This window comes from Silurus meridionalis, chromosome 6, assembly GCF_014805685.1.
Source record: "Silurus meridionalis isolate SWU-2019-XX chromosome 6, ASM1480568v1, whole genome shotgun sequence".
Classification (NCBI taxonomy): Eukaryota; Metazoa; Chordata; class Actinopteri; order Siluriformes; family Siluridae; genus Silurus; species Silurus meridionalis.
The window spans coordinates 15,810,705-15,830,713 of NC_060889.1; the positions used below are offsets into that span (position 1 = coordinate 15,810,705).

Sequence of the window (20,009 nt, forward strand, 5' to 3'; positions counted from 1 at the left end):
TTATTGGAATTGTACACATGCTAATTAGTCTCGTCCTTTCCTGGTAAATTGTGATATTTTAAATTTTGTTGTTATTATTATTATTATTATTATTAATAATAGGACTATGGAAGACGCTTTACTGCCTCAATGTCTGTCGATTGTTGGGGACGTGACGGCAGAACGGTTTACAGGATGGATATAAATGTGCTGCTAAACTTCCGCACCTGTAAACAGAGTCTGTCTCTGTGTAGGCTCCTGTGGGTGTGTGTATCTTAAGAGTAGGCCTGCAGAAAGAAAATATACACGTGTGCAGCCAAACACACTGTTGGAGTTAACTGTTTGACTGAGAAAAAAACAGTGCTGCTGGGTCAAGTGTCTGGAAAACAGCAAGGCTCGTGCAAGTTTCTTTTGGCATGTCAGTTCTGAAAAGGAGATTTGTGGAAAGCATATTTAGCGTTTGATAGTTTAAAAATAAGTCCAAATTTAGATTTTATTTTATCAGATGCTTATAGCTTCTGGTCTGTGACATATAATGGGATTTATAAAAAGAGAAAAGGGTAGAAATCAAAGATTAAAGAAGGAAAAAGCAACGAAAAATAGAATTAGAAAGATAAAATAGAATTTAGAATAGAATAACAATAGAAGTGCAATAAAATACCGATATTTATATAAAAGTAGAAATAAAATGTTCAGAATTTGCATACCTATTGGAGCATTTAAATTCGTAACTTATTTCCACGATGTGCATCAAATGCATTTGTGGAAAAAACTAAAATCAAATAAAAAAAAAAAGTGGAGCAATAAGTTGAATTTGTATCTAAACGCACATATAAATAAAACTAAATAAATAATTTAATAAATAATTTAAATTTAAGATCTGGCTCTGTTGTTTTTGCTCCACATTTTTTAATATATATTTTTTAATATATATATATTTTATATATATATATATATATATATATATATATATATATATATATATATATATATATATATATATATATATATATATAATATTTATTTATTAAAAAAGTGTGTGTGTGTGTGTGTGTGTGTGTGTGTGTGTGTGTGTGTGTGTATATATATATATATATATATATATATATATATATATATATATATATATATATATATATATATATATATATATATATATATATATATATATATATATATATATATATATATATATATATATATAGTGGACCACGAGGCTACGCAGGCACTTTTGTTACATACCAGGTAGAGCACATAATACCAGACAAAAAGGAAATCGTTTGGGATTGTGTCTTACAGTGGTTGTGGGGCACAAATAATGCAAGCTAAGTGTAAACTAGTGTTAAAATGCAATGTGGTTTTCATCATCAGAGTGGAGGGAAGCATTTTTGGCTAAGAAACCGAGAATGTTCACTCCTCTTAGTGTGTCTGCACACAGCAGTAGCGTAGGCCATCCAGAGGAGGCGAAGAGTAGAAATGGAAATAGCGCCTGCCAAGTGAATAGATCTAAATAATGATTCAGGGGATGAAAAGCATATAGGGATTGAGCAAATGTAAACGTAGTCCGGTTATTGTGTGAAGCACAAAGATGGATATACTGCTGCTTCTTGTTTGCCTTTATATATATATATCGTGCTTTTATATGCACAATTTAGAATCACGAGCGGCAATGTGAGCAGCGTATAAAGCTGTGTATATCGTTCTCAATATGCGCTCTATATGTGCAGTTTAGTATACATGGGAAGCTCTTGCGTGTCTTAAATATTTGTTGTAAGTTATTGGCTCTATCAGTCAGCCAAAGTGCAAAAAGAACAAACTGATAAAGACAGAATTGTATATACAATTAACCCCCCTCCCCACCCCCCTAGGAGCGAAATTCATGAATCATGAATGCTTTTGCTAAATTACTGGCAGTTGAATTGCTCATGAATGTCTGAACCATTAGCAAATCTTGTGGTTTTGAGGTAAAGAGAAGTATTTCTCAGTCGCTCATACCCTGTTGCTCTGTACGCTGGCTGATGGAGCAGCTGAACTGGAGCTCAGATGCGAAGACCCTGCGTCTAAGCCAACACATGTTATCACAGCAACAGCCAGTCCATTGCAGGCCTTTGTTGATTTTACAACCCCACTGAGAGTAATCCTGCTCAGCGTCTACGCCTGGTGAACATCCTTATCCAGCGAATCTGCATGTCCTTGGTTATTGTAAACTATTAGAATGTAGGATATTGAAGGATTCATTGCGATAAATGCGAGGCCAAACACTAGCACAACTGATGCCTGGAAACAACCAAAGCCTGATGGTGAATGCTCTGATGTTTCTTCTTTCTTCCTTCATGATTCATGAGCTGTGTTTATGTGGGGGTTGTGGGTAGTGGGCAGCTGTCCTAGACTCTGCGTGGGCATGGGCGAGTGAGACCTGGAGTTTTTTTCCTGCCAAATGGAATGACTCACAGATCACACACAGCTTATAGTTATAAACAAGAGAGATTTGCTGAGTTATAACATACTGTGCATAAACACACCTGCTCATAGATGGGGTCTCGTTTTCTCTCTTACTTTACAATAAAAGATGTTCACACTACGAAATAATGCATATGGACATATTAAGTGACCCAGAAAAGTGTTTGAATCGAAGTTGTTTTACTCTTAATTTAGCATTAGTATTTTCTCAACCAGCTTCATGAGGGAAGTTTCCAAGTAGATCTGACTGGTTGTTTGGGAGAACAATTTAATTGAAAAACTACTTGATATGTGCAAAGGTTTCATTTAAAATTACACTCTTTTTGACTTTATTTAATTTGATTAGGAAAAATTGCACCATTATTTTATTTTCTGTCAATCATGTGGCAGTCGTGCAAATCATAAAACTTTACAGATAAAGTCACGAGCTCTAGTTAATAGTCATATTAGACATCAGACGAGGGCTGTTTTACTGTGCAGTGCCTGTAAGCTTGAACCAGTCTGGTCATTCTCTCCTGACCTTTCAGATTAACAATTCACAGACTAAATTGCTGTAGGATTGTCACGTTTTCATGGGGTGTATTTCCAGGCAACTCATTGCGCAGTGCTCAACAGCTGGAGACAAAAAAGTCTTTAATGTGCTTCCTCTGGTTTTTGGAGACCTGAGAAACCACAGCTGAATATGCTTAGGAAAAAAAGCAATAACTGCCCTCCTACAGAAGCTCAGAGAAAGTGATTAATAAAGTGATGATTGGTGTTCTATGTGTATTCAGTACAGGGTTATATGGAGTCATTTTGGTCTCTGTGTTAGTAGTTTACTTGGTGATTATAAGGTTACAATAGTTTATTCCACTGAGATCAGCTTTGCGTCTTCTGCTGCCGATGTCCTTAACATCCTAACAACAAACACTGAAAAAATATCATCTTCCATGAAGTACTCTAGCATGTCCAATTAGAAGGTTGCAAGGACCAAATATAACCTTAATAAACAAAAAATAATTTCGTACTAATTTTAAGTTTATATTAGTACTTTTTTTTTTTTTTTTTAAACCTATTATTATTATTATTTAATTATAACCAATAAAAAATTACTTTCTGAAAATAAGGTTAAGGTTAAATATAGTTTATTAATGGGATTATGTTCGAGATTTTTACTTGCTCCATTGTCATTTTGTGGAGCTTTCTCAAAATAAGCCCAATGCATGATGTGTGTGTGTGTTTGTGTGTGTGTGTGCGCCCCTAACAAATCCATTTTGTCAGCTAAAATCCGATCAGTAGCACTCTTTTCCAACTGCTTATCAATGTTTAAGACACTCAGACTGCTTCTGCTTTTCTTTGTGCTGCTTTCTTAGTGAATCAAGTGCATATGTTTTTTTAAGGAACCAGCAACATGGTTCAACGTCCAACCAAAATTGCATGACAATGAGTGGTCCCCTGCTTAAATGGGTTTGTTCACTCTAGTTTTAATATCAAAACATAGGAATCAGACAGACATATCTCAAAACTGTATGAATATTAATTAAAGCGTTCGGGTAGCAGAAATACTCGGTGCATTTTATCTTTCTTTTTTAGATTCATCCTCAGTGTTTGTGATCTGCATTGCTGTTGGCTCTGCAGCTGTGGTCTTCAGCGATGGCCTGTAATTTTCTGGGGGGTGTTTCCTTCCTCTAACGGAGTGGAGGAGATATGTGAAGGGAGGAGGGGAGTTATCGAGTTGAATGGAGGGGTAGGAATGAAGAGAGAGAATGCAAAAAAAAGTGGGATTTTGCAAGTGACAATCTGTGTGATGTGATTTTCACTCTAAGTATATCCAGCATAGAAGATGAGAGGAATGATGAGGTCTGTTTGTATATTAATTGTGAAAAGGTTGTACTAGTTGGCCATTATTATTTGTTGCAGATTTTTGTTTCACAATTACTTAGCGTATAGTCTTTATATGGGGGATTTGTTTTGCAGTCAGGAGAATTGAGTTCATGCTGGTTTTCATCAGGTCATGGCAACACCATGAAGAAAACAAGAGACCTCTATAAGAAACACTATCAGTGATCAGGAAGGTTCTGTAGCTAGTATTGCAATTTTGTGCTTGATTGTTTTTCTTTTCTTCTCCATTTTTATTTATTTATTCGAACTTTATCAGCAGTTCTCCTGTTCTAATAATTATCTCCACTCATTTATTTTAATATTCAAATCCGGTCATATGCAATTTAAGTTGCCTCCTTTTGCTGTCATTTATGATTTGCAGGTTGTTGTCTTTTTGTATCCTTTTTGTTGTCCTGTTTATTTTTACGTGACCTCTTTGTTTTGCAGATGAGGGCAGAAGTGCAGTTCACGAAGCGGGCGCTGCTCAGATAGTAGCAGAGCACATTAAGGCTCTGGCTCATAACACTGACCCGGCCACCGGGAAGCTCTTGACTGTCTTTTGTGGCATGCTGATGAACTATAGCAATGATAATGGTAATGACCGAACCCCAACCAGGGGGAAAACTACATTTGGGTGGTTCCCTTTAGATGAATCCTGAGATGCTCTAGAAACTGTCAATGATGTATTAGGCTAGTTGGACTTATTTATTCTTTTCCCTTTTGCATCTTTGCTTTGTAGTTAATAACTATTTGGTTTAAGTATGGTTTTTTATACCTAGTATAGGAAATTGTTGACAGGTTGTTGAGTGTCAATGCTAAAATCTTTAGGGGACCATTCAAATGAGGATAAATGTTGATCAATTTGTTCTCAATGATGGGTCACTAATCACAGTCTATAGACTCGTTCATTAACATACAGTATGCCGCTAGTAACCTGTAAGTAAACTGTTCCCAATACACGTTTTCAGTGGTTTGCTGGTTGCTATAAGGTCCAGTAAAATGCTTTTAAAGCATTCTGTGAGATTTGAAAGCTGCAACCAAATTGCATAAAACTAAACTGTGAATAGGTGGTGACAGGATCTCCCTTTCTAATCAGTAGGATTCTTTAATAACACTATCAACAATGAAGTGTAGTCTAGATGCAATTTTACCTCGAATAGGAATGCATGCCGAGTATTTATCTCTTTGTTACTGCAGTGAATAATGAGCACACAGGCCAAACTCCATTTTGTTCTCTGTCTTGCTGGTATCGTGGCTGGGCATAAAATGGTAATTACTTTCCAGTGCCTTACCTTTCACAGCTAGCAAGCTACATTGGGGTCAGAGTTTCTCATTCTGTCATGCTGCTTGCGGGGGAAAAAAGTGCACACGGCTACTTTAAAAAAAAATATAATTTGATTTGAACAGTGCAGAAACTACTCAGGTGACGTGTTTGCAGCTTCAGACCCACACAACACATTTTCATAACTATAAGCCTGTATAAATCACAGCAGGGTTTTGGATGATAGGGCCTGGGTTGAATAATAGAATACTAACCTGCTGTATGTACACTATAAGGTCAGAAGTTTAGGGACACCTGACTTTTCCAGCCATAAGCAGTTCTTCCCTAAACTGTTGCACAAAGTCTATGGCACACAATTGTATAGGATGACTTCGGATACAGAAGAATCAAATTTTCCCTTCATTCGGACTAGGAGACCCAAACCTGTTCCAGCACGACAATGCCCCTGTGCTTAGAGTGAGTTCCATGAAGATATGGTTTACATGGTTGGAGTGAAAGAACTTGAGGAGTGGCCTGCTATAGAGCTCTGACCTCAACCGTGTTGAACAAAATTGGAATGATGACTTTATGTTGACCTTATGACTGAATGATTTCCACAACCACACTACAAAGTCTTCCCTGAATCATGGAGGTTATTATAGGGGTTAAACATGGAATGGGATGCTCAGAAAACACATGAATTTATGGTGAGGTGTCCACAAACTTTTGCCCATAAATTGGATGTGGGGTTGATATGTACCCATTTATTTTTTTTCAGAATTGTGTCTGTGTTTCTGTCTCTCTTCTTTTCCTTTCTGCACTGTTTCTAGATTTCTGTCTTGTCAGGTGCATCTGTGTGATTAGGCTACACTAAGAAAGTCCTAATGTAATGAAACATTTTCCTGCTTAGTGAATTTGGATAGAATAAAAACCCTAAGCATTACTTATTGCCAGTGACTCAACAGTCTTCTTACACAAGATAATAACTTATAGTCATTCTGTGCTGCAGTGATAGATTAGCTGTAGCATTAAATCAAACCCTTTCTACTTTGCATTATGCATTGCACCAATTGGAAAGCTCCTACAAGTTTAACACATGTGGATCCTTGATTTTCTTTTCTCCATTTTAACAGATAAACATCTTTGTGTTAGACAGCAAATAACCCACAATGTAGTTAAGTATAGAGCATCAGAAAGAATGTCTGCAGCAGAGCTCATAGCTCATTAGTGTGTGAAGTTTGGTTTCTAGTATCAAAGAAATTGAATAAAATGTACACTTTGTTTTTGCTAATTTTGTATCCTTAAAATTAGTGGGTTTGTTTTTACGAGATGACTGCATCAATCAAGCTAAGAGTCAATGGCTGAGAGAGACTCCACAGCGACATGAACAAGTACTAAATGGAGCATGCATTCACTATTGGCAGTATTTTCGATTAGAGCTGGATTATTTTGGATTTGAGTTAAATGGGTTTTATAGTTTCAGGAAATCTTCTCGTTCCTTATAAAATCCAGGAAATTAAACCAGCAATATTTTTCAACGCGGAATAGTGACACGTTTCCTCCATTTCAAATTTTATGCTTGTGTGCTACCCAGAGACCTTACAGATGAAGACCTTGCAGAAATAAAAGTAATGTTCTTGGCCGTGCACTGAGCTGAAGTGGGACTGTCCATAATAACTAGCCGTTCAAGTGTTTGCATTTACAACGTGCAAAAGTGTTTGTCCGCATGCCAATTTGAGGCTCACTGTTTGCACACGGCTACTGTAGTTCTCGTTAACGTCCACGGAGGTTTAAGTGCTTAGAGCTTTGCCTGTAGTAAAAACACTGCTTCTTGTGTCAAAATCCGCTGGAAAATTCTTTTTAATATGAGAGCTAAGGGTGCTCACTGAGGTGTGTGACCGATAGATGGAAAACATTTGCGCTACTATTTTAGGCCTTGTACATTGCATTATTGAGAGTCATAAAAGCTAAACCTGAAATAACCATGTTTGCTGCTTTTAATTCCTGGATTTAACACTGTCAACAATCATAGCTGTAATATGTCCTCTTTTCACAGTTATAACTAATGTATGACCACACGGTATCAATTAGTGATCAAATCTAGCCATTGTGTATTATAATCTGGTGCACAAAAAAAGTGGAAAGTGCTCAAGAGACTTAACTGCCAGCCATATTTTGGCCTTTTGTGTTCTATATAATAATGCAGCAAGCATAACTTGAAATTAAATCATTCAAAAATGAAAAAGTGTATCTTCTCTAACCCTACATTCTTTTCTTTCCATGGTATATGCAGCATCTGGCCTTTATATCTAATACCCACCCCCCTCCCTTTTTCATTAGGTCTTCAAAATTCTTTAGTCTCTCCTTCTCGTTCGTCTTTTTTTATTGCTGCCTCTTGACTTGTCTCCTTTTGGTCTATTCCTGTTCTGTTCCTTCTCGCCTCCTCTGTCTGTCTCCATGAGGGTTGTTGAGTACAGTTTTGCAGTCATGAGACTATGTGAGAAAATAATTTTTCTTCAGGATTTATCACCCTTTTGCTGCATTGATGGGGAGGGGGTGCTTGCTGATAATGCGATTGAATCGAATGTGACAGGGCTACCAATATTGTAGTATAACGGACAAAAACACTCCAATTCGTTTCGTTACGTAGTCAAGATGCACGCGAGACCATGCTGCTGGTGTGAGACAGCTGAGACAGAAAGGATTATATCGCTTCAGGCTAACGCATTTGTACCCGTGAGATCTTTTGTATCAGTCAGATTATCGGATCAGGGTTATTTTATTTAGCTCTACATGGTTCCTAAATGAGTGTTGCTTTATTATGTTTTTATTATTTATGTTAATAAATAACCTAAATAAGCAAATGATTTTAATTGACAGTGTCACAATGATGATTAGGAAAACATTCATTTTGCAGCTAAATAAACTAATCGGCTTTGGTGCACTGATTTATGTGAATGTTGAAGTTAAAATGATGTATTTAATCTCTTTGCATTCTCAGACACATTACAGGCCCAGCTGATTAGCATGGGAGTGATCCCCACCCTGGTGAAGCTTCTGGGAGTCCATGCACATAACACAGCGCTCACAGAAATGTGTCTCATTGCCTTTGGAAACCTGGCAGAACTGGGTAAATACCTGACAGACTTATTTTGTTCTCCTTCATTCATTCCATTTGACTCCTTAAGTGTTTTCTGGAGTTTGTTCTGGAGCACAGAGATGCAGAATTCAGAAGTACCAGACTTGGGTCTAGGATTAGGTCTAAAATATTAGACCTTAAAATATTGGAGGAAGAGATAAAGGTTGAAAAGAAACTCTGCAGTGCCGTGGCCTTTCCAAGACTGGAAACTTCTCTTGTAATCATTTCCATCTTGATGCGCTTTTTGTTCAGCTGATACCAAACAAGTAAGATTTAATCTATTGTTGAGTGAGAACTCTCAGGAATGGATTTGTAGACACTGACTGCTATGGAACATGAATCAATAACATCTACTGCTTTTTGATGAAAAATCTTCCTTTTTTCGACACGTTCTTCTGCTATAATTGCTAGAGATAAAGCAGAGATAAGAATATGGTGCTAGTATAAGTTCCTATAAGTATACCACATGCTAATTATGACCCCCCATTATAAGTCTGCCAGTTTTTTTTTTCTTTCTCTTGATTTATTTGTTAATTTTTTTTATTATTAAAACCTTTTTTTTTTTCTGAACTTTCCATTGCCCTGACAATGGATCTTTTTCCAAAAATCACACACTTATCACAGAAACTTTATATTAAAATTACATACAAATAGAATAAATGTATTTGGAGCATCCACTATACAAGATGTGTAGAAATGATAAATTCAGTATGAACCTGGATTTTGTCTTGCAACGATGTTGTTATAAAAAAATGATCATTATCTGACTGTTCAGATTTGTTTGGCTTACAAAAAATAGATTTTCTCCTAAAAGAAGAATGTACCATTATTCATGTGTAGTTGAGATGGTTTTAAATTTTATGCGATTATCCTTATGTGTGTCTGGTCATTCGGTCTCTGTAGAATCAAGCAAGGAGCAGTTTGCATCTACAAATATCGCAGAGGAGCTAGTGAGGCTTTTCCGCAAGCAGTCGGAACATGAAAAGAAGGAGATGATATTTGAGGTGCTGGCTCCTCTGGCTGAGAATGGTAAGAGTCAGACATGGATTCTTTTTTTTTTTTTTTTTTATGAATTCCTTGCAGTATGATTGTAATAGTTGTGTCCGATTGCTGGAAATTTGTTCATTCATTATTCATTATCGCAGTAGAGTATATATGATTTAAGATGAGAGACTTTATTTGCTAGTCCTAATTAAACGTGATCACATCGACATGTATATGTACGTGAGATATGTAGAGCAAGTATTCATCTTCAGGGTTTGATTATCTAGGAGCTTTTATTATCTAAAAAGAGGGACAATTGTATTATTTATATATATATATATATATATATATATATATATATATATATATATATATATATATATATATATAAAATATATAATTAGTGTTGTGCTTCCCCCATTGTCTGGAATAACTCTAATCAGTTTGCTAGTTCAAACAAGTAGAAGCACCAGAATTATACAGCTATTGTGCTTTGGTTCTTCTTCAGACTTAGCAGTATTGCAGAGTGGTGTACAATTAGCCAGCTGCTCGAGTTGTTTGAGCATAGTCTGTGTTTGGATAATAGGTGCTGTCACTTGCTCTCACTGCAATCGCGCCCACATTAAGAATCGGGGATCTGTGAACAGCTGCAATCTGCACCACTTCTGTGACGTGAGAATCGTCTCTCAGCTGCTACCCCGTGTCTTTTATCCAGGAGACGGGTTGCATTTTTAAGAGAAAATACGCGTGCAACAGTAACGCATGCCGGAGAGAGTGCATGATCCATTTTTAGATGCGTGGATCTTTCTAAGCGTGATTGTAGAGATTCATCGCTAAAAATAGCTTAAAAACACACATTGGAGTGTGTGTGAATGTGTGGAATATAAAAGTGTAAAAAAGCCCACAGGGGGGAAAAGGTTGTGTTAAAGATACATGTAAAGTTTTTACAGAGTGAAAGAGTGTTTGTGTGAGAGAGAGAGACCAGATAGATGGCGTGGCCCTGAACATATGATGGTTGAGATGGCAGAGAAAAATTAGTGTGATGGAGACTCTAAATGTGTGGGGAAAAAAAAAGTCTTGGGTGAGAGGTTGATCGCCTGAATGTTTCTTATCATTCAGTGCACAGAACAGTGCTCTCTGTCTGCCAGTCTCCAAGACAACGTCCTACTTAAAAGCTACTACATTGTACTATGAGAGAGAGAGAGAGAGAGAGAGAGAGAGAGAGAGGCTCAGATTTTTCTGGAGTTTCATCACCAAGCACAGATCTACAATCGGCCTTAGAATGCGTTTTCACATGCACTTTCTGTTTCTTCTTTTTAGTTCCTAGTACATTGCTTCTTAGTAATGTGTGATACTAATTTGTCTGTGATGCGTGTTTTTTTTTTTTGTAACCATTGCATAATGTAGTCTATTTTAATAGTGATTAATATGCATATTACTCATATTGTGCATAAATAATAAGTACTGAAATTCTCAGAGCGGTGCACATATGTACAAGCTCAGTGACTATCATTACTGTTCCTCAGGGTGGTTTCTCCATCCGGATAAATTGAAACTTATATGTAGTTTACTTTCTGCTTCCCTCTGTTCGTCTGTCTGTCTGTCTATCCATTGTTGTCACTCCATCTGTATGTCCTATCTTTCTGTCTCCTCGGTTTCTCTCTCACACACTCTCTCAGATGTGATAAAGCTGCAGCTGGTCGACGCTGGTCTGGTTGAGTGTCTGTTGGACGTTGTGGCTCAGACAGTGGACAGTGACAGAGAAGAAGACCTGGCTCAACTCAAAACAGCGTCTGACCTCATGGTGCTGCTGCTGCTGGGAGGTGCTGCTCAAGGCTTCAGCCATTAATCCTTAATATTGATTTTAATTAATGTAGATTTATACAGGAAAACGCTCCTCAGGCTCAATTCTGTTAAAATCAATGTAATAGAAATTACTCGAATTATCCACAGATCCAGACTTTACTTTGTCCACATTTTTTTTTTCGTTCTGATCGTTCTGGTACTGGCATCCCCACAGTAACTAAGCCTTTAAGTCATTATCAGCCCTGATACCAACACTCGTAATCCCTAGTTTGTTTAATCAGGTATTCGAGTATTGATCATTTGCAGTGACTTGAGTGTGTTGTAGAACCAGCTTGTGTCACACAAACAACTACAGCAGACTTCACTATATTTAGCTGTAGCAGATTTTTTGTCCCTGTGGAGAAGTCTTTCTGCATTAATGGTCTCCAAACACACCTCACACCTGAACATGTGGTCCTGTTTACCTCGTTAGACCAATTAGCATTAGAATAACAAGACTGAATAGAGGAGTTTAGAGACATGATATAGATAAAATACACAATCTGGTATTTTGTCTACTTGACATGTATATGGATATGCTCAGATGTTTTATAGGTAGCATTGAAATGTAGGTCGGTTTGAAACTGTTTCTAGAAAGTTCAACAAATTATTATTAAAAATGATGTTTTTCTAGGTTTTGTAGCTTGAATACACCAAATTACTACTTGTTTGAAAATGCAACTTTTGAAGTAAATCTATGCATCACAATGACCGAGAGAGAGAGAGAGAGAGAGAGAGACAGGAAGCCTCTGTGTGAAAATGGATGTCCTCTGGACCTCTCTTTCTTTCTCACTACTTAGTAGGCACCAGATTGTACAGGCTGCAGAGCGGGGTTTGTGTTTCATTTCACTGAATAATTGATGAAGGCTGAATAGGTCGCGGGGTTCTAACACAATTCCACTTCCACTGTGTGGCATTTTATGGATGGAGCAAAGCTCTTTTCCGTTTTGTTTAGTTTTTTTTCCCCTGGGGTGGGGCAGCCGGGAGTAGAAGGGCTTCTGTTATGCGTCCATGAACTTTGAGACACCTCCAAGACACTGCATTTAACCAAGAGAAATGTACTTTAACGCTAATGGAGCACTACATGGTTATGTAGCAGTTTAGCTTGTCCTTATGTAGCTATTGGCCGAGTCACTGTTCTGTTATCCTGAAAAGTTCAGTGGTGCTGTAGCTAAAGCATTGTTGATGGGCATAAATCACTTCATTTCTTTCATTAGAAGATAATGTCTGTGAGAATTTTTGTTCTTCCTAATGTAAGAGACAGAACACCACCTGATAATAAAATTAAACAGTTGCTGTTTAATGTTCCTGCATGCAGGACTGATATATTGAAGTTGTGTACAGTATATTTTTGCTGTAATCAATGCACATTATTATATAAGGTCAGTCATTTCTTTCTTTCCCAGATGAATCCATGCAAAAGTTGTTCGAGGGGGGTAAAGGTAGCGTGTTCCAGAGGGTTCTATCTTGGGTTCCATCTAACAACCACCAGCTCCAGCTGGCTGGCGCTCTGGCTATCGCCAACTTTGCCCGCAATGGTAAGAGCATCGATACACAATGTAAAGTATTTTTCATTGATCATTAATAGTGAGAATAACTGTTCACGTTTCTGAGTGTTGATGTTTCGTTCCACACCTGTGTACATTTGCTACAGCCAGCTTTATGGAGACTTAAGTGTTACATACACCAGATACACACATTCATATCATGTAATGGCTTGCTCTGCTGCTCTTTGACCAAATTAAGGCTTGGACACTGCACTGAGAATTCCTGTGATATTTCTCAGTGTTTATAAAGACACGTTCTTCAGGGAGGTGTATCCTCATGTGACTGGATAGACTAGAACTGGTTAATGCTTTGCCTGATTCATTTATGTTCATTGATAAACTGTTATGATTCTACCAGGCAAATGAGATGTGTTGGTGAAAATACACCCTGGATGGGGCACCAATCCACTGCAAGACAGGGCACACATTTTGCAATGCCAGTGAGTCTGGGAATTGAGAGAAAAAAAACGATAGAATGCCCACACCACATGGGGAGAACATGCAAACCTCCACCATAGCATGCTGTTATATAATTTAGTTGGCTCTTTTCCTTCAGATGGGAACTGTATCCACATGGTAGACACAGGAATTGTGCAGATGCTTTTAGACCTGCTGGACAGACATGTTGAAGAGGGGAATGTTACAGTGCAGCACGCAGCCCTCAGCGCTTTAAGGAATCTGGCAATCCCAGGTTAGTGTTAACTGTTTACTCTTCACCTTTTCTGTATTTCAGCAGGCTTTAAAACCCAGTATCTGTTAACACAGGCTTTTTACTTACCATCATTATTTCTCCTTCCCGTTATTAATCAGTGGTGAACAAATCAAAGATGATTTCGGCTGGAGTGTCTGACGTGGTGCTGAAGTTTCTTCAATCAGAAATGCCACCAGTTCAGTTCAAGCTGCTGGGAACGTTAAGAATGCTTATCGACACACAAGGTAGCTATAGCCGACTTTATAAAATGCTTTCAATGTACCTCGTCTGTGCTTAAATTTAGAAATTGACAAGGTAGCCTAACTGTAGATAGGCCAAAAACCTACAAAGCAGCATTTGCTGCATTCAATGACTGCATAAGCAATTTGTTTATCCCTATTAAAGGAGCTTTGCCAGGTATAAGCCAGTTCCCCTCTGTCCTGTGAATTAGAAAGCTGTTATCCTATAAGTGAAATGGACTAAGACGGGGTTCAATGCCACGGTGCTGAGATATAATTGCTATAGATTTTGAGTGACTCTGCAGCTGCCAGTATGGACAACAGCACTTTGCATTCTCAGCACAAGGTGTGTAGCCAGCAGCTTTAGTTTTCACTGACACAAGGTGCAGTCCACATCAGCAGTGCTTTAAATACAGCTCTAGGGCATTAAAGAAAGCAATTTATAAAAGTATTTGATTGAAATCTTGTGGGCATAATAATTAAAGGTAGTGCTTTTTTTTCCTTTTTGGAAAAAAGAATGATGACCAAAAATCCTTACTGGGAATATTTTATTAGTGTTCATAAAGAAGTGTTTTTTATTTTTATTTCAAAAACTAGGACCTGTCATATTTTACATTAGAGTACCTTTGATACTATGAATTAATAATCTTAAAAAAAAAAAGTGAAGTTGTCTTTATGCTGTTATTAAACTTCGATTATTTGATTAATCCAACTGGATCCATCTTGATAAAGTGTACTCGAATACTGGAGCTATGTGGAGATTGTGGCTTAATAACTACAAAATGACCCAATGAAACAAAACTATTAATATTAGTTTGTTTGGGTTTTAGGTGCAGAACTGATTTAATGCATAGGTCAATGTTTAATGTCTGTCTATGTGATGTAGCGGATGCTGCCGAACAGTTGGGAACGAATCGCAAACTGGTGGAAAGGCTGGTAGAATGGTGTGAGGCCAAAGACCACGCAGGAGTGATGGGAGAGTCCAACCGCCTGCTCTCTGCACTGATCCGACACAGCAAGTCAAAGGTCCAGGTCTTATACACATCCACAGTTTTTGAGAAACTCAGACTTTCTAAAAATGTAATTGTGTTTTGATGTCTCTCGGCTTTGTACAGGAAGTGGTACGGACGGTCATTCAGTGCGGGGGTGTAAAGCACTTGGTGACCATGGCAACGAGCGAGCACATGATCATGCAGAACGAAGCACTGGTGGCTTTGGGTCTTATAGCAGCACTGGATTTGGGTAAACTGACCATACACCAAACTTTCACCCAGACTAATATCAGCCCTTTCACATCAAGTATTTATTGTCTTAATTAACCTAAGGGGGGTTTAAAAGTCCACATTATGCCTAATCTCTGAATGCTAGAATACTGCTTTATGCTTCCTCAGCAGCTTTATACACCAGAGGTAAAGGTTTAGTCAGTGAGTCAGAACATGTTTTGTAAAATCTTCTGATATTTTGCATAAGGCAGCTGTCCATATAATAATAATAAGGAAATCTAACTATCAAGACCTAAAAAGTTCATTCATGTACATGCAGATTTTTCCTGTAATGGCTGCCATGGCTGTGCAGTATGCTTTGGTAAAATCCCAGCTCTCTTTAGTTAGTATAACGTAACATTTTGGAGAGTTCTGTTGATATTTATTCAGGTTAAAGTATATTTTAAAAAGTGCACAAGATATTTTCAGACAAACTAGTGTTAAACTTCACTTTTTGTCTTTTACACACCGCAGTGTGCAATATACAACAGGTTTACTGGTGGTGCTGTTTTGTGTATTTGTCTTGCACTGTCTTGTGTTGTCTTTGCACTGTTTGCACCACGTTGCACACAATGCACTTTATGTGGCGAGGACACTAGTTCTTAGCCGTGTATTTACTGTATTTCACTGTGTACTGCGTCAGCTATATATGGTTGAAATGACAATAAAAGCTTCTTGACTTGACTTGACTTGACTAAACATTACCATGAGCTTCCACCAAGGCCAATGAATCAGCTATCAAACTCTAACTAGCCATGGGCATCTGTAAAATGTATAAAAATCTGTTGCCATCTGTTTTAATGTCATTGTTATTGTAATGATCATGTTGATGTTCCAAGGGTTCAAACACCTATGATCAGCTTATCCTCAGATGCATAAAATATTTCCTTTTTTTTTATATATATATATATATATATATATGAAAATTTACCATATAAACTGACAGAAAATGTATGTAAATGCATTTAGATGTATTCAGCTTTGTTAGTTTGAGTTAGATTTCTGTGAATACTGTGACAGTGAGTCTACTGCAGATATTTTTATGAGAAAACAAATCTCTGGATCCCCAGAATTTATAAATAGTAGGAAAACAAACAGTATAGATCAGCAAAAATCTAACTAATTGAGGGAAGGGTGTTCGGACATCTCTACATACCTGTAAGTCAGGGAACATGATAAGCAAAGACTGAATTTTGAATTTCTGAAAAAAATGCTGAGTAATTAGTCTAACCCCTGGGCCAGGAAAGCTCATTTGAATAAAACCCACAGTAGAAACAATAGACTTACTTTTTTTTTTCTCATATATTAAAATAACATCGATGTCCTATTTGTGACAGATTCAGCAGAGAAGGATTTTGTTGGAGCCACTCTGGTACAGGTCTTACATAAGCTGCTGACAGAAGAGAAGAGTGCTCCTGAGATCAAGTACAACTCCATGATCCTTATCTGCTCCGTCATGGGCTCAGGTGAGGAATATTTCTACCGTGGATATGAACCTGCATTTCACCTGATACTATTCTGCATTAAAAATAAAGTCTAGATATCTTCATATAGTTGGCAAAAGAAATGTTTTATTTATTCACATTAAAGTATATTATTGACTATTATAATTTATTTAGTAACTGTGTTAAGTAGCTCAGTTGTGTATTTATGAGTGTGTGGCGTATAAGTCTGGACCCAGGTTAGTTTCAGCTATTTTAGGGGATATCTGTGTGTGCAGGTGACTATTACTGTGCATAATTATTAGGCAACTTAACAAAAACAAATTCATACCCATTTCAATTATTTATTTTACCAGTGAAACCAATATAACATCTCAACATTCACAAATATACATTTCTGACATTCAAAACCAAACAAAAACAAATCAGTGACCAATATAGCCACCTTTCTTTGCAAGGACACTCAAAAGCCTGCCATCCATGGATTCTGTCAGTGTTTTGATCTGTTCACCATCAACATTGCGTGCAGCAGCAACCACAGCCTCCCAGACACTGTTCAGAGAGGTGTACTGTTTTCCTCCTTGTAAATCGCACATTTGATGATGGACCACAGGTTCTCAATGGGGTTCAGATCAGGTGAACAAGGAGGCCATATCATTAGATTTTCTTCTTTTATACCCTTTCTTGCCAGCCACGCTGTGGAGTACTTGGACGTGTGTGATGGAGCATTGTCCTGCATGAAAATCATGTTTTTCTTGAAGGATGCAGACTTCTTCCTGTACCACTGCTTGAAGAAGGTGTCTTCCAGAAACTGGCAGTAGGACTGGGAGTTCAGCTTGACTCCATCCTCAACCCGAAAAGGCCCCACAAGCTCATCTTTGATGATACCAGCCCAAACCAGTACTCCACCTCCACCTTGCTGGCGCCTGAGTCGGACTGGAGCTCTCTGCCCTTTACCAATCCAGCCACGGGCCCATCCATCTGGCCCATCAAGACTCACTCATTTCATCAGTCCATAAAACCTTAGAAAATCAGTCTTGAGATATTTCTTGGCCCAGTCTTGACGCTTCAGCTTGTGTGTCTTGTTCAGTGGTGGTCGACTTTCTGCCTTTCTTACCTTGGCCATGTCTCTGAGTATTGCACACCTTGTGCTTTTGGGCACCCAGTGATGTTGCAGCTCTGAAATATGGCCAAACTGGTGGCAAGTGGCATCTTGGCAGCTGCACGCTTGACTTTTCTCAGTTCACGGGCAGTTATTTTGCGCCTTGGTTTTTCCACACGCTTCTTGCGACCCTGTCGACTATTTTGAATGAAACGCTTGATTGTTCGATGATCACGCTCAGAAGCTTGGCTATTTTAAGACTGCTGCATCCCTCTGCAATATATCTCACTATATTTGACTCTTCTGAGCCTGTCAAGTCCTTCTTTTGACCCATTTTGCCAAAGGAAAGGAAGTTGCCTAATAATTATGCACACCTGATATAGGGTGTTGATGTCATTAGACCACACCCTTCTCATTACAGAGATGCACATCACCTAATATGCTTAATTGGTAGTAGGCTTTCCAGCCTATACAGCTTGGAGTAAGACAACATGCATAACGAGGATGATGTGGTCAAAATACTCATTTGCCTAATAATTCTGCACTCCTGTATATATATATATATATATATATATATATATATATATATATATATATATATATATATATATATGAAAATTTACCATATAAACTGACAGAAAATGTATGTAAATGCATTTAGATGTATTCAGCTTTGTTAGTTTAAGAGTTAGATTTATGTGAATACTGTGACAGTGAGTCTACTGCAGATATTTTTATGAGAAAACAAATCTCTGGATCCCCAGAATTTATAAATAGTAGGAAAACAAACAGTATAGATCAGCAAAAATCTAACTAATTGAGGGAAGGGTGTTCGGACATCTCTACATACCTGTAAGTCAGGGAACATGATAAGCAAAGACTGAATTTTGAATTTCTGAAAAAAATGCTGAGTAATTAGTCTAACCCCTGGGCCAGGAAAGCTCATTTGAATAAAACCCACAGTAGAAACAATAGACTTACTTTTTTTTTTTCTCATATATAAAATTACATCGATGTCCTATTTGTGACAGATTCAGCAGAGAAGGATTTTGTTGGAGCCACTCTGGTACAGGTCTTACATAAGCTGCTGACAGAAGAGAAGAGTGCTCCTGAGATCAAGTACAACTCCATGATCCTTATCTGCTCCGTCATGGGCTCAGGTGAGGAATATTTCTACCGTGGATATGAACCTGCATTTCACCTGATACTATTCTGCATTAAAAATAAAGTCTAGATATCTTCATATAGTTGGCAAAAAGAAATGTTTTATTTATTCACATTAAAGTATATTATTGACTATTATAATTTATTTAGTAACTGTGTTAAGTAGCTCAGTTGTGTATTTATGAGTGTGTGGCGTATAAGTCTGGACCCAGGTTAGTTTCAGCTAATTTTGTCAAGCTTCAGCTATTGTTTGCCAGCCTGGGAAAATGTTTTACCTGGTGAAATATAAAAACAAAAATTGCATATTTAGATTGTCATCATCATTATGCGACAACTGGTATTTACAGTCTTGTGAAAAAGAAAGTTCATCTGGTCCTAAACAGGTTTTAAAATTAGCCTCAGATGAACACCACCACCACATGACACATTACACTGTGTGAAAAATTAAGTATATCTTTCCTGCCTTCATAGGAATTAAGAGGTTAAGTAGCAGCCAGGTTCTGCTTTTCAAATGCTCTTGATTTAACTGATCATCAGCAAATGTGACTACCACTATAAAAGTCGAAGTTTTAGCAGTTAGCTGCTTGGGAGCATTCAGCGTGTGTTAACACAACACCACAGAAGAAAGCAAACTTAGAGAAGCAATTATTGCCGCCCATCAATCTGGGAAGGGTTATAAGGCCATTTTCAAACAAATTAAAGTCTATCATTTTACAGTGAGGAAGAATATTCACAAGTCGATAACATTTTAAGAAAGTTGCTAGTCTTGCCAAGAGTGGGCATCCCAGCAAATACAGGTCAGACCGTGCAATGCTAAGAGAAATTGCAAAAAAGAAAATCCAACACTTACAACTTAGACTCCAGATCCTCAGTTAGCATGCTAAATGTTAAAGTTGAGGACTGGTGGAGGGTCATGATTTGGGCTTGTTTTGCAGCCACAGAACCTGGTCAACTTGCAGTCAATGAGCAGACCATGAGCTCTTCTGTATACTAAAGTATTCTAGAGTAAGCTTGGTTGAAATTAGTCCACGAAG

General features: G+C 37.7%; 1 protein-coding gene across 3 annotated transcripts in view; it reads left to right on the top strand.

Moving 5' to 3' along the window:
• Positions 1 to 20,009, top strand: part of rap1gds1 (RAP1, GTP-GDP dissociation stimulator 1) — a 55,234-nt gene that overhangs the window by 10,396 nt on the left and 24,829 nt on the right. For 2 of the 3 annotated variants that reach the window (XM_046850808.1, XM_046850807.1), the window contains exons 5-14: positions 4,747 to 4,893; positions 8,562 to 8,690; positions 9,603 to 9,728; positions 11,363 to 11,506; positions 12,935 to 13,066; positions 13,632 to 13,766; positions 13,886 to 14,011; positions 14,892 to 15,031; positions 15,121 to 15,247; positions 16,605 to 16,733. In XM_046850808.1, the coding sequence (XP_046706764.1) occupies positions 4,747 to 4,893; positions 8,562 to 8,690; positions 9,603 to 9,728; positions 11,363 to 11,506; positions 12,935 to 13,066; positions 13,632 to 13,766; positions 13,886 to 14,011; positions 14,892 to 15,031; positions 15,121 to 15,247; positions 16,605 to 16,733 (1,335 nt within the window). The remainder of the gene's footprint in view (positions 1 to 4,746; positions 4,894 to 8,561; positions 8,691 to 9,602; positions 9,729 to 11,362; positions 11,507 to 12,934; positions 13,067 to 13,631; positions 13,767 to 13,885; positions 14,012 to 14,891; positions 15,032 to 15,120; positions 15,248 to 16,604; positions 16,734 to 20,009) is intronic. The other variant, XM_046850809.1, reaches the window with a different exon arrangement.